Consider the following 15,892-nt stretch of genomic DNA (forward strand, 5'->3'; position numbering starts at 1 on the left):
ATAAAACTCTTGTTTACCTCCCAATATAATAAACGGTTTCCTACAAAAGAAGCTGTTATGCCCCTATTCTTTTTCATGGCACCACCATCTACACTATAGTTCAGACAAAGAAAACTTGATGTTGTTCTTGGTTCTACCCTTTTCACACTCTTCCCAGCAAGTTCTGAATATTATATCTCCAGAAGAGATTTAAAATTTGTCCACTTATCTACATCCCCACTGCCATTGCCCTTGTCCTAGGCATAATTATCTTTTGTCAGGACCACTCCAATAGTCTTATAAAATCTGTTAGAGATAATACCATCAGAATAGTTTAAACAGATACACAAAAGTCACTAGCCCTTTTCAAGCCTTTCAACGGTTTCCTAAGGCATCTGGAAATAAAAGTTAAAAATCTTTCCATGTTCCCAAGGCCCTATGTGATCTAGGCCCTGCTAACATTAGATTTTTTCTTCTTGTACACTATTGCTATAGACTGAGTGTTTATGTGCCCCCCAGAATCACATGTTAAAAGCTAACTGCCAATGTGATGGTATTTGGAAATGGGGTCTTTGAGAGGTGATCAGATCATGGGGCAAAGGTTTCATAAATGGGATTAGTGCCCTTATAAAATAAACTCCAGGGAGCTAGTTAGTCCCTTCCATGTAAGGACACAGTGAGACTACTGTTTATGAGCCAGGAAGTAGTCCTCACCAGAACCAAGTTCACTGGTGCTTTGATCTTGAACTTTCCAGCCTCCGGATCAGTGAGAAATATATTTCTGTTGTTTATAAGTCACCCAGTCTATGGTATTCCATTACAGCAGCTGGAGTGAATGAAGACACTTATGCACCAGCTACAGTAGTATCTTTTCATTCTCCAAAAAGCCCAGCTTCTATCTTTCCTCAGGGTCTTCCATTTCCGAACCTTCTACCTGGATAGTTCCTTTTCCTGCTTTTCATGGGCCATACTCCTTATTCTTTAGGCCTCAGTACAAATATCTCCTCCTCTGAGAGTGATTCTTGCCTTGGTGACCTGTTAAAATGCCCTCCATCCCAGTTACTGTCTATCACTACTTGTTTATTTCCTTCATAATTCTTCTCAGAAATTTTGTATTGTGTTTTGAGCCATTTATATTTTCTTTTTATCTTTTCAATTAGAAGGTAAGCTCTGTAAGGTCAGAAGTCTTATCTTTCTTGACAAGTTTTACATTGCTAAACTAGATCTGGCAACTTTGTGGAATATAAATGGATAGGATAATTATTTTGAGAAATTCTTCCGGATGGGTGCATGTAGGAATCTTTTTTTTTAAAAAAAAAATTTACACTGAGGCAAAGAACCTAATAATGTCAATTTTTCCTGTCTCAATAATCTATACATCCTTGCATCTTTGAAACCCTAATGAGACCAGGAGAGGGGAGTAAACAATCATTTTTTGTGTATGTGTGAATACACAAAGACATTCTTCTAAATCTTTACTTCTTATTTTATATGGTCAGTATTATTTTCAAGTAGGAAGCAAAACCGATGATTCATCTCTTAGTAATCAAATTTATTATAACCAATTATATTTTTTCAATAGCTTTTATCTAAATAGAATGATTACATCTGAGAAGCATGAGATTTTTATGGGAAAGGACACAACTTCAATTCTATTCAGTCTATAATGTTTTCTCTTTTTATAAAAATGACTTGGCTAACTTCTTGTAATATAACCCTGCCACACACAGAATGAAATTCTTGGTACTTCTTAACTCTTCCCCTCTTAAGTCATTCTGTCTTTCAGATACACACAAATTCATTGTCTCAATTCCTTTCAAAGACCCATGTATCCAAAACTTCAATACCTTTTAGTTACAAATGCTTCTTTTACTCTCGTTTCAGTTTTCATACCTGCCACATCAGGATGTGGTGCCCAGCTTTTTCATGTCATCACAGGCTGGATGTATTTGCTTCATTTTGTGATTCTGGTGCAGAGGGCCCTGAGTTCACTTTGGTAGCCTTATTCTAAAATTTGGTGCCAAATATCACAAGTGTCAAAGGAATAAATGTTTTTTATTTTTATGGTGAAAATAATGATAAAGCAAGTCCAGTCCTGTGTTGATTAACTATTAATACCAATTTTTATTATTTCTGAAAATATCTACACACATTTATATATATCACAGCTAACATTAAATTCTTAGGCAATTTTTTTCTTAAAATCTTATATTACAGCATCTTGCAGCTTTTTGTAATTTAGGATTTCTCATACTGAATTTTCCTAAAGAGAGACACATGTCTATTGTTTGTGATTTAGTTTCTTGATATGTAATAACTGCATCATGGGTTTTGTAAAGCAACTGGGCTGTGATGCATAGATTTGTTAATATTGTACTCTCAGTTTGCCAAAATGACATGAAATAATTTGATTTTATATATTGCTCTTGATGCCTCTTGTTACTCTCTTATACTTAGCTAGACTTTGAGATTTTACAATACAGAGATTTTCTGTACTCTAACCTCAGGGAAAACTCATTACCACTTTTCTTTTCTTTTCTTTTCTTTTCTTTTCTTTTTTTTTTTTTTTTTTTTTTTGAGATGGAGTCTCTCTCTGCTGCCCAGGCTGGAGTGCAGTGGTGCAATTTCGGCTCACTGCAACCTCACTCTCCTGGGTTCAAGCGATTATCGAGCCTCAGCCTCCTGAGTAGCTGGGATTATAGGCGCATGCCACCATGCCCAGCTAATTTTTGTATTTTTAGTAGAGACGGGGTTTCACCATGTTGGTCAGGTGGGTCTCGAATTTCTGACCTTGTGATCCACCCGCCTCGGCGTCCCAAAGTGCTGGGATTACAGGCGTGAGCCACTGTACCTAGCCACCACTTTTGTTAATTACTTGATGGGTATGAGAAGTACCTGCTTGGTGATCAGTCTCACTAATGGGTCTTGTCTCAACTGACTTGAAAGGAACCCAGAAGAAGATTTGATGTATTTGATCAGTCAAGTGCTATCCTTGATTCATCTGAGTGATTTCTGTCCTCTTCACCTCTTTCTGTCTGTGCTCCATGTTTAATAATCAAATGCTCTTACCATCAGTGCAGAGGGGTCCAGACCTCCCATATGGGCAGAGGCAGACAATATCTGTTCCGGATTTTGGAACACAGGTGGCACCATTTCCACATGGGTTGTTTTCACAACTTGCAAACTGGCACAGCTTGCCTGAATACAGTCTTGGACACTCACAAAACAGATTTTCATTATCACTGAGAAGGGAAAAAATTTAAAAATTCATTAGGAAACAACTGATATTTTCTACACACATACACATATATACACATGCATGAACACATATGCAAATAAAATTATAATTGCATCTTTTCTAATAAGTGACTTTTTTCTCCCTCTTTTTTCTGTTTCAACTTTTGAATATTTGTAGCTCTATGCTTTCCAGTGAAAGCAGATTAACAGCTTTATAGATTATCTGAAGCCATGAATTCTATTTTAAGCCATCTATTTTTATTTTTGATTTGCCTCATCTTTTATTTCACACTGGGTGCCTTTTCAAGGCTTCATTGAATATGTGTGGTGCTGCCTTAATAAAGTGCATCAAACGTCTATTAGCAAAAAACATCTTAGACTCAAAGCTCGGAGGAGAATTTTAAGCTGGTGATAAGCTTCCCCACACTGAGGACAAAGTCCTCCAAGAGCTGCATTTGTAGTAATTCTGAAAATAAGACACAGTGGGGAGCTATAATGACTATATAACTCTTCAGCTTAAAATATGGTTTGGTGGCCCCAGGCTGTGAGTGTGCATGAAAGCAGAGCTCAGAAAAAATACTCCTCTTACCTGCCAGGGAAGCATTCTCAAGAGGGAGAAGTGACTTGGAGTTTGTTATTTCTGCCTCTCTGCATCCATTGCCCCATTTAAAGTAAGAGATGCTTTCGTTTTCCTTTCCAAGACCCACCCCTCCACCATTCTCAGCCCATGTTGTCTGGGAGACACAGTCTCCACTCGGTGCCAATCATAGTGTGTAGTGCAGGGTGGATACATGACACGCTAGGCCAACTGGCCAACCTCTGCTAGAACTCTCCAGAGAGTACCCTTTTTATCTGCTGGTGTTGCTACACTGGTAATTGATGGTGGCATGTGCCTGTGCAGAGGGAAGAGCCTAGCTGAGAATAAATAGCTAATACTTAGCAACGTAAATATAAGTGACAGAGAAATATAGATTATTGATTATCTGGGTACCAGATCTAGCCAGTACTCTGTAGTTATGTGAGACAATATATTCCACTGCTTTTACATTTTTAAAGCCAGTTTGATTTGGGATTTTGTCACTTGAAGTTAAAGAATTCCATTTAATCTTTTCTTTTTTTTTTTTGCTCTCTTATTACATTAGTTCATACACCTTGCCATATACAGATCTTAGGAGTTTACATCTTATCTTCTCAATGCGACTGTTAGCTCTTAAGCATAGGTGCCAGGATCAGCCCTGATAATTGGGAAACTAACATATTTTTATGTTTTTATGACACAGCCTCCCAGGCTAGTTGTAGATCTTACCCATACCATGAATTTTTCCCCAGCTATCTGTATGGTTTCTCAATACCTTCCTCATGTCTTTGAATCCCCTTACTCCAAAATTTGTGTGTAGGAAAGAACCATTTTTTTCATCATAATGAGACCTGACTTAGAAATATGAAGGTGTTTCCTTTTCTAAAAATATTCATATTTTAATATTCTCCATGATAATGTTGTGAAACACTATGAAAGTTTATGTATCAGATAGCAGATAAAGCTGGCTTTGGTGGGGTTGTAAGGCTTTGAGACCTTCAGATTTTGCCAACTCATAAGGCTTATCCTGTAAGTAATCAGTAATTTATGCATTTTATAACCTTCATGGCAACCTGCATAGCATTCTACACATTGCAGACAGATATGGAATCTCATAAGTTTTCAGAATTGGGAAAAAATTATATATCGATGCCCCTAAGATGGTTATAAAGTATCCTGAGCAAGATTTTCTGTTTCCGAGAAATAAAGTTTTGAGGACTGCTTAGCTAATGCTGTTCCTTGTTTCCTGAGAATAGCGATAAAAGCACAGCCGGACCACCTAGCAGGAACAGAAATATTTCTGGTGTGACCTAAAGTATACGTTAGAAACTTAATGTTGTTTGGGGGTAATGGATAAATCTGATATAACTGCTTCCACTGACCTTACTTGGAGTTGAAAGGTCAGTATTAAGCATTTGTATTCTGGGATAAAGTCTAGGAAAGTAGCATTCTTGAGAGCTGCCTTCTGGAAGGACCAAATTAGTCTTTTTCAGATCAAGGAGAATGCCTCATATGTGAAAGTCAAACTAATCTAAGCATTGATTGATTTAAATGCTTTAATCATATAAGGCTAAACAGATTTGGCATGCAGGAAAGATGATTTTATGGTGAAAACCAAGGAAAGCACTATTTTTAATCAGGTCCTATTGATAAATCAAGCCCCATTTCCTCTTTCTGCTTTCATCAGGTGTTGTCAGAAGTTGGTTGTGTAAATTCATGCGGAGATGACTAACTGTGCATCTGTATGTCAGCAGGTAACTAGAGTAGAGAGAGAACTAGAAATTTTATAGAAAACTCTCCAAGAAAAGGGAAACTCACCATATCTAACCAAGGGCAAGTGTTCAGAGTCTTCTGGCCTGTCTTGATATCCCATTAGCACCTCATTAGCAAGAGTCAGCTTTACTCAATTGAGATGTTGCCAGATGATGGCACTTCAAATTGTACCTCAAAGTTCCAAAAGACTTCTTGGAGTGTCAGACATTTCACCAGTAGTTTTTGTTTTCTAAATCTATCTTTGCTATTGTCTGTGTTATACCTGGACTCAAAGGTTTCTCCTATCCAGATCTTGTCAGATCCTGTTATTAAATCACAGCTTCTTCAAAAGCTACAAAGCCTGCTGTTTTCTCTGCCACTTGACCTACTTTGATGTCTCTCTACATCTTGTAGCAAAAGGCAGTGTTGACCCAGAAAGGGAATGCTCTAAGACTGATGGATCTTATGTAAGACAGTTGACTTTTGGAAATAGTTTTCAAAACAGTGCCACCCTCTTTTGCTCAGTTTACTTTAAATATTACATTATTGCTATGAATTCGTCACTGCTTATTATAATTAGCTTTGAGAGAATATGTTTATATGAAATATATTTTTTTCATGGAATATATCTTTTCATCCCTAAATTTTTAAAAATTTTATCCTTCACAAGACCTGTAAACCACATAGAAACCTTTTTTTGGAAATTTTCCTGTAAGCAAGTCAGGAGATTTTTCTGAATTAAAAGTAGGTCTGCAAAATAATCCAGATTATGGTGAAGTTTTTACCTATACACCAGAGGATCATATTTATTTTGGCAATTGCTGCCATCCAAAGTTTGTTGTGCACCTACATCATGGATGGAGCCATGTGCCAAGTGGTGAATAAGACTCGCTTTTGCATTCTTTGTAGGAGACATCATAAAGGCATGAACAAATCTCTGTAAGATACATAGTATGTGACAAAGCAATAGAGAAAGTATCAAGTATTTTTAAGGCCTTAGCTCTGTAATATGTGGATTCAGATGACAGTAGTTACTAAAAGCTGGTCTGTGAACTGGCACCAAAGGACTACCAGGGACTCTCCTGAATGCGTTTGCTAAATGCAGATTTCCATGCTCCTCTTGCCCTCTGAGATTCTGATTTAGAATGTCTAAAGTAAGGCTCAAGAGTCTGCCTTTAAAAAATGTCATTAGGAGACTCTTTTGCATAGCCTACTTTTACTTAAACCCATCCCTCTGAGACAAATATTCTCTCCAGAGTGAAAGCTTGATGGGCATTAGTTATTATTGTGTCCTTACAGGATATTATAATTTTATTTCTGTTTTTGGGCTATGTTTTGACTTTTGACCAACATATATCTGAAAACACATATATCCATCAAAGTACAAAGATGAGAAGGTTTTCATTTTAGGAGTGCCATATACAGTCTACTGCATGTGCATTATGTTTAACTTCAACATAAAAGAGGAAAAAATTCACTCAGTCATTTTAAAGCTTAGTTGAAAAAATACCACCTATCTAAGCATATGCCAACAACTATATATTTTGGAATTGTAACTGCTACAGGATATTTGATTACAAGTCTACAATACGGTAAGAATATTAACTGTCATTTCTATGAGTATTAAAAGTTACCTTTAGAAAAATTTAGCTGATTAAAAAAAAATCAAAGAAGCTGGCTTGAAAAGGGTGCCCACTACTTATATAACACAGCCAGATGCCAAAAATCTTCTAGAACTAAAAGGACTCCTGCATGTATTAACTTAAAAAAATAAATAACTCTTCTTGCAGTCTTTGTATCTAACGGATCATTAGCCGATTTCAAAGTTGGCCACCCACAGTGTCAAGAGAGGGAGGTTCTCAGCAGGAAAGAGTGCAGAAATGAATCCTTATGAATAATGTCTCCAGATAGTTCTGAAAAATAAAATTGCTACTGGCGGAAATAACCCATCTCTATGTATCGGCTCTGATAGCACCACAGCCCAGGCTTTAGGAGGTATGCAAATGAGATCCCAAGTAGCTGTGGTTCAAGTAGAACTTTCCATCTTTTTCATGAATTTCACAACACCATGATAAGAGCCTGCTAATTACAAAGAATACTTCCCGTCTCCCCTGCAAGAATCTTCCTTAAAAAATTGGAATTTCTGTCAAATGAGTTGTTAGCTGTGTGTGGAGACTCTGGCTCTAGTACTGTAGATAGATTTTTCTTTGTCTGTTTCTAGGACAGAACTGCCTAAATGGATGTTATTTTGTGCTGTAAGGCACACCACTACGTGTGTCATTTTTCATTTATAACTTTTTAAAAGTAGCCAAGCATGAAAATAATGGGAAAAAAATGCAAAACCAAAATTACTTTGTGGTGGCCTAGAAAGTGAACTTGGAGAAACATAGTCTATATAATATACCCATGAACAGAGAGCTCAGGGAAAATGTCCTCTGCTATAGAAACTTTTTTCTTTATATGAAAGGGTTTTTTCTAAAACCCTTTTTCTAAAGGCGGGAACAAGATAAGAAAGGATAAGAGCAAATAAAAGTCATAGAATGACATAGGAATAAATAATACATAAAATGGAAAATCCATAAACAATTAAAAACACTTTTTTTCTTGTTCTAGTATCTGTCCAATTTAATCTTGTAGGCATTTTGCAAAGAAAAATGGAATATATGGTATAATCTCTCGCCTTCTCTCTTTCCTCTTCCTTCTTTCTTTCTCTCTCTGACAGGCATGGTTCACTTTACAAAAAAATAAACTTCATTGGTAAAGAAAAATGACCAAAATTTCTTCCCCAGCAAGTGCATCAGGATCTCCTTTCCAGAAAGAGATATCTTTTCCATATCTCTGGCCTTGTGACCCTCTAGTTCTTATGAAATGAAATTAAAGTTTTGCTTCCAAGGGAGCAGACTTGGAGAACATGAAGCCCAAAAGGGGAGCTAACATAGTAAACATGGCCATTATCTAAATACATTAAATGAGATATGTGTGAGAATGTGCCCAGCACAGTACTTGGCATTGATCAGCTGCTCATTATATGTTAGGAAAAGGAGGTAAGAATAAATGAAACATGTAATTAGTTGTGTCTGAATCAGTTAATGGTGGAATAAGAGAAATATGATGAAATCTGGTACAAAGAGAAGTGGGTTGGGAAAGAAGGATAAGGTGTAGGGTATTGTGGGTGAAAAAATAAAATAATGCATTAATAATTGTTTGTCAAATGAATGTATCATTTCAGTGTCTAGAATTACCCCCCCCCATAAAAAAATCTCAGGATCTTAGAATTATACTCTGTGCCCAAACTACAATTTCATAATAAATTTTTCTCACTCTGTGCTCACTGTAAAATTAGCCAGTCTCCAGCCCCCTGCATGGTAAGGGCAATCTGGGCAGGATTCAATATAACAGAATCTGTAAATGCAGTGCTTATGAAGCTCTGGAGCTCTCAGGTAATTTCCTATAAAGATAATGTGCCTATTTTGAAGCTATTTGAGGCCAGAAGAGTTGGTATAAGCTTTTAAAATGTTATTTTAACTTCCACTAAAAAGACATAAAAAATTATCTTAAAATATTTAAGCCAACAAAGTGCCGTTTCACCCATTCCCCTGACCTCAGTAATGTTCACATACACACAGTTTCTACTCAACTGTTACCATGGTGAATTCACCAGTTATCAGGAAGTTAGAAACACAGCACACAACATTGATGGTTGTTCTTTTCTGATATTAAGAATTATTTACAAAATTGCTGTGGGTGGAAAATTTATTCCTTAAAAATGAATAGTAGATAACAACTCTCTAGAAAGGTATACATTTATGAACCCAAAATATCCTTTATGGGTATTCCTATGTTGAATTTGCAATGAGAATTTAATTTTTTTTGCAGTTTCTCACTTATTCCACAGCCTTTCTTTTGTCAAATCTTTACACTCCAATTTTGAGTTGGAAAAAAAGCAAGAAATTTAGAAGAGTTCTTGCTTCTAAATATGTTGATTTGGCAGGCTTGCTCTAAAAGTAGTTTGTGTCTGCCACTTAGAGCAAGCAGGTGACTTTTGGAACTGTCTCACATCTCTTTATATAGAGTCAGTGTACTGAGCAATGTAAACCAGAGATTACTAACTGGCAAGATGTTTAATGCCTACCTCTTGAACCCCGTGGTATATTTAGATTATAATCTGAAGCCTAGAGATGAAGTTAGGTGCACTGTTATAAGGGACAATATAAAATTCACCACTTCATCAAAATTCATCAAATTTGATTAAATATCAAATTCTCCTTCTACCCAATCGTTGTTCAGATCTTTCCCAGTCCTGTGATCTCTGCTCAGAGGAAGTGACTTCACTTCCTACTCTATAGATAAAATTTTAGTCTTCAGCACCTCTCTTGACTTCCACATTATCTCTTCCAGCACTTATTCTCCATCCTTTTTTCCTCTTACCCCAATTCCCAATAACAAGTATTTCTTTCCAATGCTAGAATTTCACTTAATTTAATCTATCAATATATTTGAAGCATAGAGTATAAGTAGATCTGAGCTGAGATACAAGAAGCGGCCTTGGTCCTTTTAAGAATTTTCACTTTAACTTATTGGCAATAGACATTGAAACGTTTTTGATGAGGGAATGAATTATATTATGTTTTAGAATTATTATTCTGGGGAAAATGTCTGGAGAACAGTAAAACCAGGGACAGAGTTTTCCCCGTTATTAATTTATCATCTGCTGGGCGTGGTGACTCATGCCTATAATCTCAGCACTTTGGGAGGCCGAGGTGGGCGGATCACTTGAGGTCAGGAGTTCAATCCCATCCTGGCCAACATGGTGAAACCCCATCTCTACTAAAAATACAAACAATTAGCTGGGTGTGGTGGCACATGCCTGTAATTCCAGCTACTCAGGAGGCTGAGGTGGGAGAATCACTGGAACCCAGGAGGTGGAGATTTCAGTGAGCCGAGATCATGCCACTGCACTCCAGCCTGGGCAACACAGTGAGACTCCATCTCAAAAAGAAAGAAAAAAAAAGAATGTGTTGTTTGTTAGTTCCAAATCCACCCTTTATAATCCTTCCTTGTGATGCTGGAGCTGGACCCTGTAAACACATTCCCTTTGCCAACTGGGGGGATGTTAAGCTTTGTCAGTAGAGGGCACTTGGGACACTGAAGGAAGAAGAGGTTCTCTTCCTAGCTCTGCCGTTCTTTCCTGTCTTCTTACTCCTGCTGGAGGCACGCGCAGGAAACTCAGTGCTGCTCACCCCCAGCAAGTTCCACAGCACCTCCCCTGGAGAATTACCACTAGGAGACAGCCCATGACCCACCCAACTTTCCAGCTTCTAGGTGTCCCAGTGGGCAAATTCTTAGCAAGTTCAGCAGCACCTTCAAGTGTGGCTTTCTAGTAAGTTTTCCTGGACCTTATAGTGAGTGGCTTGAAACAGTTTCATAGACGTCCCAGTGGGCAGGAATTCTAGCAAGTTCAGCAGCATCTTTGTGGTGGCTTCTCAGTGAGCTCCCTAGAGTCCCAGAGGGTAGCTTCCCAGTGCATTTCAGCAGCGCCCCAGTATACGGCTTCTTCTTTCCCAGTCTTGGACTGGGGTATCACAGTGAACTTTTCTGTCACTCAGTGGCCACACTCTCCATCGTGCTCTGCATACCAGGTGGTGTGTGTGTGTGTGTGCACAAGTGTGTATGTATGTGTGTGTAAGTGTGCGTGTGTGTGTGTGTGTATGTGTGTGAGTGTATATGTGTGTCTTCTGATTTGTTCTTTGGAGCACTGTTTCTCAGCCCTAGAGGTAGGAATGGCTCCTACATCCACTATACCTAAATATGGTTTTTTTTTTTTTTTTTTTTTTAGACCTAGTCTCGCTCTTGTCACCCAGGCTGGAGTGCAGTGGTGCGAATTCGGTTCACTGCAGCCTCCACCTTCTGGGTTCGAGCAATTCTCCTACTTCAGCCTCTCAAGTAGCTGGGATTACAGGCACATGCCGCCATGCCTGGCTAATTTTTGTATTTTTAGTAGGGATGGTGTTTTGCCATGTTGGCCAGGATGGTCTCAACTCCTGACCTCAGGTGATCTGCCTGCCTTGGCCTCCCAAAGTGCTGGGATTACAGGCGTGAGCCACCATGCCTGGCCCACCTAAAATATTTAATGTACTCTTTGCATCTTAAAAATTAATCGCATGTTACTGGATAATAAATCTTCATATTAAACTTTCCTAAATTACTGTGTGGCTCTGTCTCTTGACCAAACCCTGAGTTATACACAGAAATCCAAGCAGAAGTGTAGATAAGCTTAGTGGAAGTGGGCATGGAGAGAAATAATTTGAGAGATGCTCAGGGAGAAAAATATCTTTTTTTGTTTTTTATTTTTTTATTATACTTTAAATTCTAGGGTACATGTGCACACGTGAAGGTTTGTTACATATGTATGCATGTGCCATGTTGGGGTGCTGCACCCATTAACTTGACATTTACATTAGGTATATCTCCTAATGCTATCCCTCCCTACACCCCATGACAGGCCACGGTGTGTGATGTTGCCCACACTGTGTCCAAGTGTTCTTATTGTTTAATTCCCACCTATGAGTGAGAACATGAGATGTTTGGTTTTCTGTTCTTCTGATAGTTTGCTGAGAATGATGATTTCCAGCTTCATCCATGTCCCTACAAAGGACATGAACTCATCCTTTTTTATGGCTGCATAGTATTCCATGGTATATATGTGACACATTTTCTTAATCCAGTCTATCATTGATGGACATTTGGGTTGGTTCCAAGTCTTTGCTATTGTGAATAGTGCTGAAATAAACATACGTGTGCATGTGTCTTTATAGTAGCGTGATTTATATTCCTTTGGGTATATGCCCAGTAATGGGATCGCTGGGTCAAATGGGATTTCTAGTTCTAGATCCTTGAGGAATCCCCCACACTGTCTTCCACAATGGTTGAACTAGTTTACAGTCCCACCAACAGTGTAAAAGTATTCCTATTTCTCCACATCCTCTCCAGCACCTGTTGTTTCCTGACTTTTTAATGATTGCCATTCTAACTGGTATGAGATGGTATCTCATGGTGGTTTTGATTTGCATTTCTCTGATGGCCAGTGATGATGAGCATTTTTTTCATGTGTCTATTGGCTGCATAAATGTCTTCTTTTGAGAAGTGTCTGTTCATATCCTTTGCTCACTTTTTGATGGGGTTTTTTAATTTTTTCTTGTAAATTTGTTTAAGTTCTTTGTAGATTCTGGATATTAGCCCTTTGTCATTTGGGTAGATTGTGAAATTTTCCTCCCATTCTGTAGGGTGCCTGTTCACTCTGATGGTGGTTTCTTTTGCTGTGCAGAAGCTCTTTAGTTTAATTAGATCCCATTTGTCAATTTTGGCTTATGTTGCCATTGCTTTTGATGTTTTAGTCATGAAGTCCTTGCCCATGCCTATGTCCTGAATGGTATTGCCTAGGTTTTCTTCTACAGTTTTTATGGTTTTAGACCTAACATTTAAGTCTTTAATCCATCTTGAATTAATTTTTGTATAAGGTGTAAGGAAGGAATCCAATTTCAGCTTTCTACATATGGCTAGCCAGTTTTCCGAGCACCATTTGTTAAATAGGGAATCCTTTCCCCATTTCTTGTTTTTGCCAGATTTGTCAAAGATCAGATGGTTGTAGATGCGTGCTGTTATTTCTGAGGGCTCTGTTCTCTTCCATTGGTCTATATCTCTGTTTTGGTACCAGTACCATGCTGTTTTGGTTACTGTAGCCTTGTAGTACCGTTTGAAGTCAGGTAGCGTGATGCCAACAGCTTTGTTCTTTTGGCTTAGGATTGTCTTGGCAATGTGGGCTCTTTTTTGGTTCCATATAAACTTTAAAGTAGTTTTTTTCCAGTTCTATGAAGAAAGTCATTGGTAGTTTGATGGGGATGTCATTGAATCTATAGATTACCTTGGGCAGTATGGCCATTTTCCCGATATTGATTCTTCCTATCCATGAGCATGGAATGTTCTTCCATTGAGCAGTGGTTTGTAGTTCTCCTTGAAGAGGTCCTTCACATCCTTTGTAAGTTGGATTCCTAGATATTTTATTCTCTTTGAAGCAATTGTGAATGGGAGTTCACTCATGATTTGGCTCTCTGTTTGTCTGTTATTGGTATATAGGAATGCCTGTGATTTTTGGACATCGATTTTGTATCCTGAGACTTTACTGAAGTTGCTTATCAGCCTAAGGAGATTGTGGGCTGAGATGATGGAGTTTTCTAAATATGCAATCATGTCATCTGCAAATGGGGACAATTTGACTTCCTCTTTTCCTAATTGAATACTCTTTATTTCTTTCTCCTGCCTGATTGCCCTGGCCAGAACTTCCAACACTATGTTGAATAGGAGTGATGAGAGAGGGCATCCCTGTCTTGTGCCAGTTTTCAAAGGGAATGCTTCCAGTTTTTGCCCATTCAGTATGATATTGGCTGTGGGTTTGTCATAAATAGCTCTTATTATTTTGAGATATGTCCCATCAATACCTAGTTTATTGAGAGTTTTTAGCATGAAGACCTGCTGAATTTTATCAAAGCCCTTTTCTGCATCTATTGAGATAATCATGTGGTTTTTGTCTTTGGTTCTGTTTATATGATGGATTCCATTTATTGATTTGCTTATGTTGAACCAGGCTTGCATCCCAGGGATGAAGCCAACTTGATCATGGTCGATAAGCTTTTTGATGTGCTGCTGGATTTGGTATGCCAGTATTTTATTGAGGATTTTTGCATTGATGTTCATCAGGGACATTGGTCTAAAATTCTCTTTTTTTGTTGTGTCTCGGCCAGGCATGGTATCAGGATAATGTTGGCCTCACAAAATGAGTTATGGAGGATTCCCTCTTTTTCTATCGATTGGAGTAATTTCCAAAGGAATGGTACCAGCTCCTCCTTGTACCTCTGGTAGAATTCCATTGTGATTCCGTCTGGTCCTGGACTTTTTTTGCTTGGTAGGCTATTAATTATTGCCTCAATTTCAGAGCCTGTTATTGGTCTATTCAGGGATTCAACGTCTTCCTGGTTTAGTCTTGGGAGGGTGTATGTGTCAAGGAATTTATCCATTTCTTCTAGATTTTCTAGTTTATTTGCATAGATGTGTTTATAGTATTCTCTGATGGTAGTGTGTATTTCCATGGGATCGGTGGTGATATCCCTTTTATCATTTTTTATTGTGTCTATTTGATTCTTCTCTCTTTTCTTCTTTGTTAGTCTTGCTAGCAGTCTATCAATTTTGTTGATCTTTTCAAAAAATGAGCTCCTGGATTCATTGATGTTTTTGAGGAGTTTTTTGTGTCTCTATCTCCTTCAGTTCTGCTCTGATCTTAGTTATTTCTTGCCTTCTGCTAGCTTTTGAATGTGTTTGCTCTTACTTCTCTAGTTCTTTTAATTGTGTTGTTAGGGTGTCAATTTTAGATCTTTCCTGCTTTCTCTTGTGGGCATTTGGTGCTATAAATTTCCCTCTACATACTGCTTTAAATGTGTCCCAGAGATTCTGGAATGTTGTGTCTTTGTTCTCGTTGGTTTCAAAGAACATCTTTATTTCTGCCTTCATTTCATTATGTACCCAGTAGTCATTCAGGAGCAGGTTGTTCAGTTTCCATGTAGTTGAGCGGTTTTGAGTGAGTTTCTTAATCCTGTGTTCTGGTTTGATTGCACTGTGGTCTGAGAGACAGTTTGTTATACTTTCTGTTCTTTTACATTTGCTGAGGAGTGCTTTACTTCCAACTATGTGGTCAGTTTTGGAATAAGTGCGATGTGGTGCTGAGAAGAATGTATATTCTGTTGATTTGGGGTTGAGAGTTCTGTAAATGTCTATTAGGTCCTCTTGATGCAGAGCTGAGTTCAATTCCTGGATATCCTTGTTAACTTTCTGTCTCATGGATCTGTCTAATATTGACAGTGGGGTGTTAAAGTCTCCCATTATTATGGTGTGGGAGTCTAAGTCTCTTTAGGTGTCTAAGGGCTTGCTTTATGAATCTGGGTGCTCCTGTATTGGGTGCATATATTTAGGATAGTTAGCTTTTCCTGTTGAATTGATCCCTTTACCATTATATAATGGCCTTCTTTGTCTCTTTTGATCTTTGTTGATTTAAAGTCTTGTTTATCAGAGACTAGAATTGCAACCCCTGCTTTTTTTTGTTTTCCATTTGCTTGGTAGATCTTCCTTCATCCCATTATTTTGAGCCTATGTGTGTCTCTGCATGTGAGATGGGTCTCCTGAATACAGCACACTGGTGGGTCTTGACTCTTTATCCAATTTGCCAGTCTGTGTCTTTTAATTGGAGCATTTAGCCCATTTACATTTAAGGTTAATATTGTTATGTGTGAATTTGATCCT

At 38.1% G+C, this 15,892-nt stretch overlaps 1 protein-coding gene across 1 annotated transcript in view; it reads right to left on the reverse strand.

The window, feature by feature from the left end:
• The window catches only part of LOC100609532 (protein eyes shut homolog), a 2,075,858-nt gene that overhangs the window by 131,925 nt on the left and 1,928,041 nt on the right, over nt 1-15,892 (reverse strand). Inside the window, exon 38 of the mRNA XM_063813139.1 lies at nt 3,049-3,221. Within this exon, the coding sequence (XP_063669209.1) occupies nt 3,049-3,221 (173 nt within the window). The remainder of the gene's footprint in view (nt 1-3,048; nt 3,222-15,892) is intronic.

Source organism: Pan troglodytes, chromosome 5 (genome assembly GCF_028858775.2).
Source record: "Pan troglodytes isolate AG18354 chromosome 5, NHGRI_mPanTro3-v2.0_pri, whole genome shotgun sequence".
Classification (NCBI taxonomy): domain Eukaryota; kingdom Metazoa; phylum Chordata; class Mammalia; order Primates; family Hominidae; genus Pan; species Pan troglodytes.